This window comes from Mus caroli, unplaced genomic scaffold (assembly GCF_978045245.1).
Source record: "Mus caroli unplaced genomic scaffold, Mus_caroli_1 scaffold_5, whole genome shotgun sequence".
Classification (NCBI taxonomy): Eukaryota; Metazoa; Chordata; class Mammalia; order Rodentia; family Muridae; genus Mus; species Mus caroli.
This window is the reverse complement of record NW_028227260.1, coordinates 148,888,926-148,902,755: the sequence shown is the minus strand read 5'-3', so window position 1 is coordinate 148,902,755 and position 13,830 is coordinate 148,888,926. Positions and strand designations below refer to the sequence as shown.

At 38.7% G+C, this 13,830-nt stretch overlaps 1 protein-coding gene across 6 annotated transcripts in view; it reads right to left on the bottom strand.

The window, feature by feature from the left end:
* Positions 1 to 13,830, bottom strand: part of Rpgr (retinitis pigmentosa GTPase regulator) — a 52,155-nt gene that overhangs the window by 253 nt on the left and 38,072 nt on the right. For 2 of the 6 annotated variants that reach the window (XM_021153023.3, XM_029473416.2), the window contains 4 exons: positions 7,330 to 7,530; positions 5,977 to 6,034; positions 3,902 to 3,990; positions 1 to 399 (listed from right to left, as the gene is read on the bottom strand). The exon at positions 1 to 399 is cut by the window's left edge and continues 253 nt beyond it. In XM_021153023.3, the coding sequence (XP_021008682.1) occupies positions 193 to 399; positions 3,902 to 3,990; positions 5,977 to 6,034; positions 7,330 to 7,530 (555 nt within the window). In that variant the 3' untranslated portion in view covers positions 1 to 192. The remainder of the gene's footprint in view (positions 400 to 3,901; positions 3,991 to 5,976; positions 6,035 to 7,329; positions 7,531 to 13,830) is intronic. The other 4 variants (XM_085838273.1, XM_085838276.1, XM_085838274.1 and 1 more) reach the window with 3 other exon arrangements.

Here is a 13,830-nt window from a genome sequence, read left to right as displayed (position 1 = left end):
CGTACTTTGGAAACTGTTTGTAAGAATATTAACATAAATATTAAAACTGTTCATATTGTTCAAACCAAGCCAAACATACTAATTTATATCTTTTTAAACAGTGTTGTCAGGGAATTTTCTTCAGAAGTCACACCATTTTTTCAAGTATGAAGAACAAATGTGCTCGGTGACCATTGAAACATAAACATGCATTTATAGAATTGTACAGGATTTGGACTTTCCCTCCATATTTGGTGTTGTCGTATCCTGAAGATTTTGACCCATGTGGTTCTGGTTGGCATCTTTCTTATCACTTTGTAAGGCTATCTGATCTCCTATTGGCTCTATCTCTGGGAGTGGATCATTAGTATTCTGCATCAGTTTCTGACCTGTCAATGACATCCGATTAAAGAAGGAAATCTAGCAAAAACACACAAACAAAAAGATTTCATTTCAGTAAGCAAAATATTCAGAAAGTATGCAGGGATGTAATGTTTTAACAGGCATGGGCACAAATCACATCACATTTTGGTGTACATATATGTACAACAATGTGTCCTTAACATCCTAACAGATTTTTATCCCGTTTATAAGAATGTGGTCATAACTAAAGTAAGACTAGCTTTCAGCAATACCTTTATCATCATGGTATTTCACAGGTGAAAATTAAGATTTCATTTTTTTGTCTTGTAAGAGGAACAAATGAAAACTGGAAAATCACTCACTTATTGTCACCATTTAAATATAAGAGGACTGGGTCATTTGGGGGAGACTTTTTCTGGTACCACTAGTGTACCTCAACTACAGATCATTTCTGTCACGACACTCTAGAAAAGGAGGACATACCTCAAAATCATGAGATCAGAAATTCTGAAAAAAAAAAAAAATGCTCCAGTTGGCAAATGAAGGCCATGCAGGGCTTGTGGGTCTGAGTCAGTAAGGGGAGATGGAGGGGCCATGCTAAGAGACCAGCACTGTGAGCGTGCAGGAGAGATAACAGATGGAAGGAGCCAGGATCCCTGTCACACTCTGAAGAGAGCTGAAGAACGAAGGACGGCTAATGAGGAGCCATGAGTGAGAGTCAGGCACCTGTGGCAAGGCATTCCTGAGGACTGGGGTTTGTAAGGACAAAACTGGAAAAAGAAAGCAGCTCAGAAGTCAGGGAAGGAAAACATACTAGGAAGAGTATGGCCAACAGGGCCATGTGCAGGAGACAGCAGCTAAGATCATCTTACAACAAAGGTCTCATCTGACTTGAGACCTTTGAAGACTTATCTAGGGAGAAATTAGTGTCCTTCAGTGAGCTATTTTACAAGAAATGCTTCTGATGAGATGTCAGAACCAGGAAAAACACAGGAAATGAAAAGTTCATGAGGATGTGGCTGTTTCAGAAGTCAAAATGGAGCTAACAACAACAACAACAACAGCAACTCCTCTTTAACCATAAGATAGAAGCAACATAACCTATAAAGACTTCTAGCAAGAGTTTATAGATTAAAATGGAAGCAATCCTTGACTTGTGACACTGGAGGGTACACATCTTGAAAACCGGCTCCACTATAAAACAGCAAGCCCCTCCTCATTGAGTTAGAAGTGTAACTTTCTAATATGCAGGTAATTTCTCAAGAATGTAAAGAGAGTCCCTGTGTGAGGAAGAAACATGCTTCAGGGATGATCACCAAAAACCAGCATGTGCTCACCTTGTAACCTAAACCCTGTGGGCTTTAAGAAATCTGAGTTCACAAACTGTAGGGAACTGGACTGAGTCAACCCATAAATTCCGTGGGGTTCCTTGAAGGACTGTGTACTCTCTGTAAGTGCATACATAAATATCAGGAGACAACTAAAGAGCATGTGCCATTTGAGTTTTTCATAAAGAAGCAGCATGCTGTTGAGGGACTGAAGTTCATATGACCAGTGTGGACAGAGACACTGAGCAGCAGCCACGTCACATCTAACAGAGACCAGTAAGCATTTTCTATGCATACACTGATGCTTACCTAGGATTAAGAGGTGGATTTACATGTAAATGTACTGGTTGAACATGAATTTAATCCAAATTTGAAAACATACACAGAAAGAAAGCACTATTGCTAGTAAGTGAGCCAAGGCGACTTATAGATTAGTAAAAAGATAGAAAATAAGTATGGTTAAGTTATATTATACCAACTTTAAAACAGTAAAAGTTCACTTAATCTGCAAGGGGGAAAGGCTACAAAGATGGTGTAGTGAACATGTATTGCTCTTGCAGAGAACCCAAGTTTGGGTCTCAGTAGCTATATGGCAGCTAACAGTCTACAAGTCTAGTTCCAGGGTTGGTGATACCATGTTCTGGTGCCTGTACGCAACTGGTGTACAGACCACATACATGCAGGCAAAAGCATAAAAGAAAAAGAAATCAATCTTTAAAAGAAATGGGTCCGGAGAGATGGCTCAGCAGTTCAGAACCCATGTTGCTCCTTCCTTCAGAGGACCTAGGTTCAGTCCGCAGCACCCACCCGTTGGCTCATGATACCATGGTAATTCCAGTTTCAGAGTGCTATGCCCTCTTCTAGCCTTCCTGAGCATTGCATGCATGTGATGCCAGTTAAACATTCACACACAGAAAATACAAATAAGGCTTTTTTAAATGCAAAAAAATCATTGAAATTCAAACTCAATAGGTATGCTAAAAAGCAGAACAGTTTCAGCAAAAAAAGATAATATAAGATAAAAAAAAAAACCTGGAAATTACCCAAAAGTATCAAGGGACATAGGGAATACTAAACTGATATTAAAAACATGAACAACAGAAACAAAATGTTTATGTCATAATTTGAAACAGAGATACAATGCTCAAATACATAATAGATAACACATTTTAAAAATATAAATTGAATGGCTTCTCAGATTCAAGGGTCATATGTTTCAACTAAGTTTAAATTAGAGATAGAAATTTAAAAATAAAGCACATATAAAATGACAAATCTCTCAACAAGTATATGACAGCAATGTTTGTTTTACAGTGCTGGGGAGGGAACCCAGTTTCAAGCACACTAGGCAATTGGTCTACTGAGTAAACCTCTAATCTATTTCTAAAGTAATATTCTTAAGAGCAACAACTGCAACAGATACAATACTAGCCAAGTAGCTATACTATTTATCAGTGAAAAACTGATAAAACTGATTAAATAGAAATGTATTCAAGTGTATTCAAATGAAATGCAAGCTGTGAACTACCAAGACACCTATGAAAAGAACTTGTATAGGATTTCTTTGGGGAGAACAAGAACCCAGAAAGGACATCTGAACAGTAAAAAGTAATAGTGAGCAGAACATATGGTATCAGAAACAAGTAACAACTTGGTTCATGACATCAATAAAATTAAAACAATGGGCACAGTCATTTGTAAAATGGAAAAGAAGGGATAGCAAAGCAGAACTTTCTTTTTTTGGAGACAAGGTTTCTCTGTGTAGCCCTGGCTGTCCTGGAACTCACTCTGTAGACCAGGCTGGCTTAGAACTCAGAAATCCACTTGCCTCTGCCTCCCAAGTGCTGGGATTAAAGGCGTGCGCCACCACCGCCTGGCAGCAAAGCAGAACTTTATTTAATATTCTATGATTATTTGAGAAAAAGATACAAGCACAATGGTCAGTTCCAGACATTATGTATGCACATAAAATATTCAAAGTCAAAATCCAGCTGTCTAGGATATTTACAATGTACCTATTTAAAGTGCATGTTAAAAGTAAGGAGTTTAATATCTCTACCAGGCAAATGATAACAGAAGAAAGCTAGCTTATTAAAAACATGAACCACCACCTTAAACCTTTTATATACTTTGGGGTTATACAGTTACTATAAGGGACTAACATAGGAAAAGTAGAATGTGAATTCAATACTTTGGTGTTAATACCAAAATGAAAAATTCACTTCACTTACTTTTTTAGCTTTTTTTATGTCTTTACTTGTTGGATCATTACCTCCCAGAATTTCTGAAGAGCTGCTCTTTACACGATCATACATGTGTCCTACAAATGGATACATGTCAAAATATTATTCTAACTAAAGAGAAAGAAATTCTCGATGCTTTCAGGGAAACTACCACCTCCGAGTTGTAGGATAATGCACAAAGAGCTCTCTACTGGACAAGTAGGTGATGTCATAACACACAGTTCTTGAAAAATGGACTCAGTTATGTTAAGATGCCTGGATGACTTAACCAATGCAAAAGTATTTGGATTATGACTATCCAAATATTTCCTATTATGAACAGTAAGCAGGAAATGCAATAGAAGACACATGAAAACATAAATTATTTAAAAAGATTTCTCCTTTTCTCTTCTCTCATCTCCCTTCATCCCTCTCCTCTCTGTGTCTCTCCATGTCTCTGTCTCTATCTCTGTCTCTCCCTCTCTGTCTCTCTGTCTCTGTCTCTGTCTCTCTCTCTGTGTGTGTGTGTGTGTGTGTGTGTGTGTGTGTGTGTGTGTGTGTGTAGGCCAGAGGGCAATGAAGGATGTTTCCCTTTATGGTCTCCACCTTAGGTTTTGAGACAGGATTTCCCATTGAACCTGGAGTTCACTGACTGGGCAATGTTATTCGGCAGAGAGTTTGAGAGCCCCTCTTGTACCTGCTTCCCCAGCACTAGGAGTACTGGAGTATGCTGGGAACACAGATTCAGGTCTTCATGATTTCACGGCAGGGCCATCTTACTGGCCCCTACATCACTTACAACTCCTCACTATTTCTGTGGAACTTATAAGGACAAAATAATCAAGGAAACTATTTCTTCTTCTGTTTAGTTCATACCAGTCAGCTATCTAGTCCAATGAATAGTTTATTTTTGAGGGACTGGGCACCAAACCAAGAGTCTTGACTATGTTAGGCATGTGTTCTACCACTGGGCTACATCCCAAGCCCACAAACAGTTGTTGTTGTTTTTTTTTTTTTCTTAATGAAAACACAGTAGAATGTGTATATAGAGCGATGATGGAAAGACATAATGGATAAGGCTTACAGCACAAGCACAGCTGGTTTGCATCTCAAACAAAGTACACTCACAGTCTCCTGTATTGTGTGGCACCCACTGCTATACTAACACACTTCAGATACTTTTCCCGTGCCTGCAGTGACATTAGAGACACAAGTGAAGGTCCTGGAGGAAATACCGAGGCTCGAGGATAGTTTTCCTCCAGGACCTTCAATCATGTTCACTTATGCCAAGAAGACCCTAGTATTTGATAAGGATTAAGTTGGGACTTGAGGCAAAGGTTCAAGATACTACTGGTTGGGTAGGAGGGAAGAAGAGGTAGATCTAGTCCTAAATCCTTGAGCAGTGACACATAAACAGCCATGGCTAGTAAGTGTAGAGTGAATTTGAAGAAGCGGAGAAGGTAAAAGTGAACGTGGAGAAGCCAATTTAAAGAGTCATGTGAAAATAAACCTGAGAATCTCACGCCTTATGATCTTGTGAGCTACTGCTCTCATTCTGTGTATACCGTGGCTTATTTAAGACAATGGCAGTTTCTCTCTACATGTTCACTCAAATGCCCTGGCCCAGCAAGACTATCCCTGTGTATTTCTACCACAAGCCTGGCACGTACCATTTCTCCTCCACTCCATTTCACATGACTAGCTCATGGATCTCCCTATTCCAAGGTTTTCCAGGAATATAGAAAACAAATATAATACAGGAACACCATTTTTGTCCACATCATATATCTGATTGATGATAAACTAATGATTCTTAAGCAGGTTGTGGGGCTGGGAAGATGGGCCAGCAGTTAAAGAGTATATATATGCTTGGGATGCAGTTAAGAGTATATACAGCTTGGGATTCAGATTCAGCTCCCTCCATCCACAGCAAACAACTTACAGCCCATTTGAAGCTCTGGGTCAAGGGGATTTACAGTGTTTTCTCCTAACTCATATGCACATACCAATACAGACACAGACATATACAGAATTAAAAATAAACTAAATTTAAAATACCATTTTGAAATCAAATGAGCTTATACCTTTTGGATTTTCATTGTACTCACGAAGGGCCCGTTGCAGAAGGCTGGCACTGTCTTCCTATAACCAATAAAGAAACAGTATGGTAAAACACAAACAAAAAGGAACTTTCTTCCCATATTCGTGATGTTAGAAAACCTAGTTTTGGTTTCAGAACTTGGTTCTAGAGCCTGCATCTAATGAATGATACAGGCAAGTGATAATTCACTTTGCTGGGTTTCTGTGCTATGGGAAACCTCAGATGTTCAGGGATTGCTAATGTCCTCCGTGACCACAAACCAGGCACAGTGGCACATGCCTGTAAGGCCAGGAAGCAGAAGCAGGTAGTTTCCATGACTCAGGGCCAGGGTGGTCTACATAACAAGTTTGATGACGGCTAGGTCTATATAGCGAGACTTTGTCTTTTAAAAATACAATGAACACAAGTTTATGAACTTGTGAAAACTGTATGATCCCATCATCTATAAGATGACTGAGGAATGGCAAACAATTTCTCTCAAAAATGTATAACAGGAAATGGGTATTTAATGTTTTCTGTGTTAAAACATTTTACTGGACACCAAAAACTGGAGTTAATATAAATTTTCACAAACAGGATTTTTTTCTGTAAGAAAACAATAATTGCCAGAACAATTTTTTTTCCTCAATGAAAATAAAGTCTTGAGAAAAACAGAAACCAAGAAAACCTGACCTCTACATGACAATCATCTCTTAAATGACAATGACAAGCACCTCGTTTGAACGTATCCTTAATACTGGCACTACACATTCAAATATAAGGTCAGCTATGTTTTGGTAGTTGTTTATGTTTGGAGAAAGAATGAATTTCAAAACTAGAGTCTTTTCTAGAGCAGGAATGAGGATATTTCATTAGCTAGGAACCATGTCTACCTTAGTCTTTGTGTAAGGGTTCTGGAAGGGGAAAATGAGCACAAACCATTCCACTTGGGATACAGCATCTTGACTGCATCTATGACAAACATACATTAGGAACTCAAATATTGCTGTGGCTGTATGCATCTACATGTATGTATGTGTGAATATATGCACATAACACACATCATTTTTGTCACTAGTACTAAGTTCCCAAGTTTATTCTTAAGCATTCCAGCTTTCTGGTTCATTTCCCAAGAGTATAACTACCTGGAGCCATTTCTACTCATATAGGAATAAAATACTACCAAGCAGTGTGGAAAGTGTGCTAGATAGAAGGCTTGCTTAATTCCTAGACTGCACCAAAATCCTTTCACCTTATGATAAAGTGATACATAGATATATCTACTCCCACAGGAAGCTACAATGCACCCTCCCCTTCTTCTCAGGTGCCACCTCAGGACATAACCTTGTCGCGATACCTCTTTAAGGACTTCAGCTAGCTTCTCATCAGTAATATCAATAGTTTCTGAGCCTTCTGTTTCAGGTATACTTCCTTCTTCTACAATCTCCTTCTCTCCTTCCCTCCTCTCTTCTTCTATAGTATCTTCTACATTCAGGATACTAATTTCTTCATCTATGTCCCCTTCTTCTGGTTTCACAGTTTCTGAAAGTTGAGGAGCCTATGACAAAAGTGATCACAAAAGATTTTCTCTTTTTAATGAACAGATGTGTTCTTTTCAAAAATTCCATAGATATAAGTTGCTCTCAGTGAACATGTACATTATAAAAATCATATTTAAAAGCTAAAGATAAAATAGTGTAGAGCCTATGCTGAACATGAAGATACTGCATCAGTAAGGACTTCATGTCTATTGTTCTGTGTATGTCTGCTGCTGTGTGGCCATGCCTAGTGTCCCTAACAATTGGCTAGTACATTTTCTTAGCTTTCTCTAAAGAGTGATCTTAAGCTTGAAAGAAATTAAGAAGTTTCTTCCTTATTATAGCATGGTAATATAATTATACCTATGTATTATGCTCATTTTTTAAACTATAGTTTCTTCCTTATTATAGCATGGTAATATAATTATACCTACATATTATGCTCATTTTTTAAAACATAGGGATTTAGAGTTCTCCCCCAACTTTACAATTCATTTACAAGAGAAAGTATAACTATTTATAACTCAGAAAAAAGATAAAGAACACAATGTTATTAAATATGGTATTTTTTTTTTTCGAGACAGGGTTTCTCTGTGTAGTCCTGGCTGTCCTGGAACTCACTCTGTAGACCAGGCTGGCCTCGAACTCAGAAATCCGCCTGCCTCTGCCTCCCAAGTGCTGAGATTAAAGGCGTGCGCCACCACGCCCGGCGGTATTTTTTTTTAATAAAAGACATTAACTGTAGCACTTTGAACTTAACCACATTTAAAATCATGAAAATACATCTGGTCAGCTACTATAAACCCCAGAAAACACTTACCTTGAGAACTGAGATAATTTAGGAGGTATTGGCAGAATACTGGCATTTTATAAAAGAGAAAGGTAAAGTTTCAGTACATTCTTAAAATGGTAGTCTGGAATGGTCACTCTGTAAACGTCCTGTGCTAAGAAAGACTATGTTGAAGAAGTGAATGGGCCTGACAAATCCAACTGGACCATCATTTCATTGGTCACACACCACAGTGAGCTATGGTCTTTGGTTTGGCTCAACACATATTTTGTATGTCTTAGGAGGGATATCAATGTTCCTTGTGATGGTACAGTTTGCCACTATACTTTGTCTACCTTCATCTCCAAAATCCTTATTCTAGATTAGTACCCTGGTTGCTAGGAGAGGCAAGGAGAAGGCTCTCCTGTGCCTACCAGAAACTTCCATGGGACCACAGTTATTGCTGAAGACAAAGAACCCTTGGTTAAAGCTTTAGACCAGGGGAGCCCTAGAATTTAGTGCTCAATGATGCTGAGGCCCTCCAAGAAAAGGCTTATTAGGGAGGTAAATACATAAGGAGAGAAGAGGTTAATTGCCTGGAAAAAATCTAAAGAAACTATCTAAAAGAAACTACAATACATGCAATTCTGTATGTAAATATACATATATAGATTAAATGTAAATTTCTCATTTAGGCTAGAACTGCCCCTCTAGAATCAAAGACTAATAAGAATCCCGATACCACATAGGAAAAGCCCTCCTTTGAGTTGTTGGTCAGAGGTGCCCAAGGGACTCCCAGAGGTAGAAGGTTTAAGACCCCATTGCTGAAAACACTATGCACTTCAGAAACAAGGCATAGAGGCCTCAGCAATGGAACAGACTTGAATGTCCCCTCCATGAGGTTGAGCTTCCATAGTACCAGAAAGCACCATGCAAGCTTCTAATATAGGGAAACCAATATTCCTACCCAGCTATGATGCCTATGAACCACAACAATGATCAGCATGACACCACACCCCAAGGGTGCTATAGTGGCATGCATACCTTGGCAGTAAGTAATAGCTTTCTAATAGGACTTAAGACCTGTTCAACAGGGAGGAAACAATGCCTGGCACTGAACTCTTAACTACTCAGTGCTAGTGAAGTCATGGATACTGGAGAATAACCACTACTTTACTAAACTAGCATAATAACTAATAACAATATAGACATTTGTCTTTATGTCCACAGATATGTGTCGTCCTCACCATTTATCAAGTAAACTTCTTTTTGCAACAGATGGAGACCATTACAAAAAATATATATAGCCAATCAAAATCCAGGGTTGTGGAGTCCAGTTCCAACTGACACATCTGTAATAAACTCTCGCACCTAAGGCTCAGGGAACATTTTGGAAAGGGGGATTAAAAAACCCTAAGAGACAAAAGGATCAGGGAGGTTGTTTTGAGACTGTATCTCTTAGTTGTGTGAGAAGTGACACCCAAAGTCTCACCAACATGACAGTCTAAACATGAGCTAGGCGAAGACACCAATAGATATGCCAAAGAGGGCAGGGAAAAGCTCCCAAGGACTCAACCCTACACAAAGAACTCAAGATACACTCAAAGTGGAAGAAAGAGTCTTCCCAATGGAAGTGCACAGCAGTTGGTTATCCAATACCAGATGGTCAGCTCTGAAATCATACATATTAACATTAGATAGATTGGGTTTGGTTATATTTAGGAATATATATGTATATAAATACACACATATGCATAGAATAACAATGAAAAAGGAAGCCATGACATTGAAAGGGGGCAAAGGGTAGTATATGGGAAAGTTTGGGGGAAGGAAGGGGAAGAGAAAAATGTGACTATTTAAATCTAAAGAAAAAAACCCCACTCAATTCTATAAAAATATTTTTAAACATTTTCGGCAAAGTTATGGAGTTTCTTTTAAAGCTTTTAATATGCTAGCACAAGTAGACATTTTTCTTTACAAGTAGACTTTTTGGAGTGTAACTAAAGAATTTTTTTTAAATGAAATAGGTTCATTATGTTTTTTAAATTCACCATTGGGTGATCTGATGCTTAATGTAACAAATGAGATCTTGAAGAAAAGTATCTAATTGTTTATATTAAATTCTGTATTTTGGCGCTTTAGAGATGGCTCAGTGGTTAAGAGAACCGACTGCTCTTCCACAAAGGTCCTGAGTTCAAATCCCAGCAACCACATGGTGGCTCATAACCATCTATAATGAGATCTGACGCCCTCTTCTGGTGTGTCTGAAGACAGCTACAGTGTACTTATGTATAATAAATCTTTTTTTAAAAATCTGTATTTTAATGAAAAAAATTAGAGTTCCTGTGGCTTTCCATCGTTGCCAGTATTTAATATGATGTGTTCTCACCACAAGCATCAGTAACATTTCATTGTTGCTGTGCATAGTACTTCAGTGAGCCAAATCAAATATTTATTTTAATTGATTAGCTATTTTTACTCAGTTGATCTATAGGGCTTTGTTTTAAAAATAATTTGGCCTGCTTTATTATAATATTTTATTTGAAAGCAAGCCATATATATATATATATGTGTGTGTGTGTGTGTGTGTGTGTGTGTGTGTATATATATATATATATATATATATATATATATATACATACATACATACATACATACATACATATACACTTGTAGTGTTTAAAGCACAGAGAAATTGATCCCACTCATACACACACGCACGGGCACACATACACACACACACACACATTCTGTGTTTATGTTTAAATACTGACAACTTCAATGAAAAGAAATTATTTGCACAGAAAGCAAAAATAAAGTTTAGAGGCCAGAGTAGGCCTACGAGCTGCCAGTTTGATCTCTGCATTCTTATCTTCTTATGACAGCACTTCATTTAAAGTCTTCCTCCTTTGTGTGCGTGATTCTGTATTTCATTCCTATCCCATTACTATACTGTATACATTCCAGTTTGAGAAGACTACAAATGTAAATGCACTATTCAGGGAACTGTACACTGGGGTGGTAGGCATTTTTATTCTCAGTTTTACATTTATTCTATACCATTCTCATTGCTTTTCTGTGGACGATCTATTTCCTTTCTGTAGGCATACATGTGAGGCTAACCATATGCATTGGATCAATTTCTCTGTGCTGTAGATGCTACAATTAAAGCTCTTTCCCAGCATCCGCAAGGGTAATCAGTTGGGGGCTGGGATCTGAGTCCAGGACTGTTGGACTACAGGGGCTCTGCTCTTCCCCAAGATCATTAGAGCCATGTTTCCCCTACACACTGACGTTCCAAACATTGCAGGTTATTCTAGTTCCTAAATTCCCAACAAGGACATCCTGGTCTGGGGTGTCACTGTTTGCATAAACTGCAAATTCACTCAGCAAGTTTTATCCAAAGAATGCAAGTCTCTGCACTGTACATTTCCCTCCCTGAGAGCCATGCCAGCAGTTGTCTGATAATTATCAGAGTGTAAAATGTAGTTCAGATCCTGCTTTTGTGCAAGGCAGACTCCTTGGAGCTCTGTTGCAGTTTTCACGTCAGGGTTAGCTCTGGGCTTCAATCAGTCCACCCACAAGATGCTCCTTTGCTGCCATCAATTCTTCCTCCTTGAAACCCCTTTTTTGCTTAGGTAGCATTTTCTCCTTTCCTAGAATATAACCCCCAATATTTTCTCTAAGTTTTGTTCCTCAACTTTGTTACTATTCTCTTACTCTAACCTACTGGTTCTCAGCCTTTCTAATGCTGAGACCCTTTAACATAGTTCCTTCTGTTGTGGTGGCCTCCCAGACATAAAATTGGTTCATTGCTATTTCATAACCACAATTTTGCTACTGTTGTGAATCATAATGTAAATATGTGATATACAGGAAAAATATGCGAAGGGGTTAGGACCCACAAGTTGAGAACTACCATATCACACTCCCTGATGATCCCCCCCCCATCCCATCTGAAAAGCTCTATTTACAGGAGGGATGCTTTCACTAGATCCAGCTAATTACAAGGACATGTCACTGATCCCAATGACCTCTACTGAGCTCCAGACACAGAACCTGGTCCCCACAGTGAACATCTTCTGGAAACTACTGGCAGCTAGCAAACACGGAACGGTCTCCCTGGACTGACGGCTCCTATGCCCTTATTTGCAGTCACTGTGAACAGCACTGTTTCCACTCAGTTTTCTAGGCCAAAAGAAAGGTGTCACTTTTCCCTTCCCTCCCAACTACATGCAACTCTCTGATACATATCCCCATGTCTTCATCCCATGTGCAGTTCATTCTTTGCCTGGTCTACTGTAACTGGCTCCTCACTGCCATGCCTGACTTTATTCATGCCTGCTTCAAATCATTCTTCATATTGCTACCAGAATAACCTTACAAAACCTCAAGTGTAGTCAATGTATTCTTTTCCCTGTAACATCTTGTATGAGTATATAAAGCCCTTTGCTGGTTAAGTTCTACTTAACAGGATTTATTTCAAAGTTTCCCTACTCACTAGTGGCAAGCTCATTTTCAACCCTTCCATATAGAAGCTGAAGTCACTCTGCTAACATACTCTGCTGCACTAATGGATTTCCTGTTGGCTTATCGAGTCCTATGTCTTGCCTATCTACGACACATATGTTTTTTCTTCTCTTTAATTAGTCTGTTTTTAAAAAGCAAGGTATACATGTAATTTGGAGCTTATTTTTCATCTTAGTGCAGCTTTGGATAAAGGTGCAGGAGTAGAAAAACAAACAGCACTGTTAAGTTATGCATATAATTCACAAGAAAGAATGATTTAAAAAAGAAAAGAAAAGAAGTAGTCGTGGCAGAAGTACATTGGGGTTTCAAGTGTTCTTTGGAGAAACATTTTTAGTCCTCCTGACAGTTAAGACAGAGGGAAAGTGGACCATGGGTGGTAGATTAATTAATACCTGGCTTTCCTTTTAAAGGCTTCCTCCTCTGACTGGAGGAAGATCACTCTTTTGGGGGGACAAGATATATAAATTCTTGATTTAATAATATGTACCCACTATTAAGCTATATGTTAGGAACTAATCATAACATAGAACATTGAATTTTCACAATGAAAAGAATGAAGAAAAATATGACAATGCTGCAGAGAGCACACACGCATGTAAACTCATCTCTACAGTCAATCATTATCAATCAACACACACTTTAGCACTACTCACCTTGAGGGCTGTTGTTGAACAGCCAGAGATGCTCTGCAGAAATTCTTTGCAGCTTACCTGAAGGTCCCTTTCTGACAGAGTCCACATTAGGAAACCGTAACTTAAGGGATTCTACAGGGTTAATGCCTCACATATACCCCAGTAATGATCAGTAAACTAAAGCAAGTACTTGAGCAACTAGCAGATTTACCATGCCTGTAATCCCAGCACTGGAGAGGTAGCAACAGAAGTCTCAGAAGCTCAAGACCATCCTTGGCTACATAATAAGCCTAGGCTATGAGAGACACTGTCTCAGAAACAAACAAGGAGGGACGAGCTTCTGAGATCTACATAACCAGCTCCCAAGTCAGGAGGGGCCAAGTGGTCTT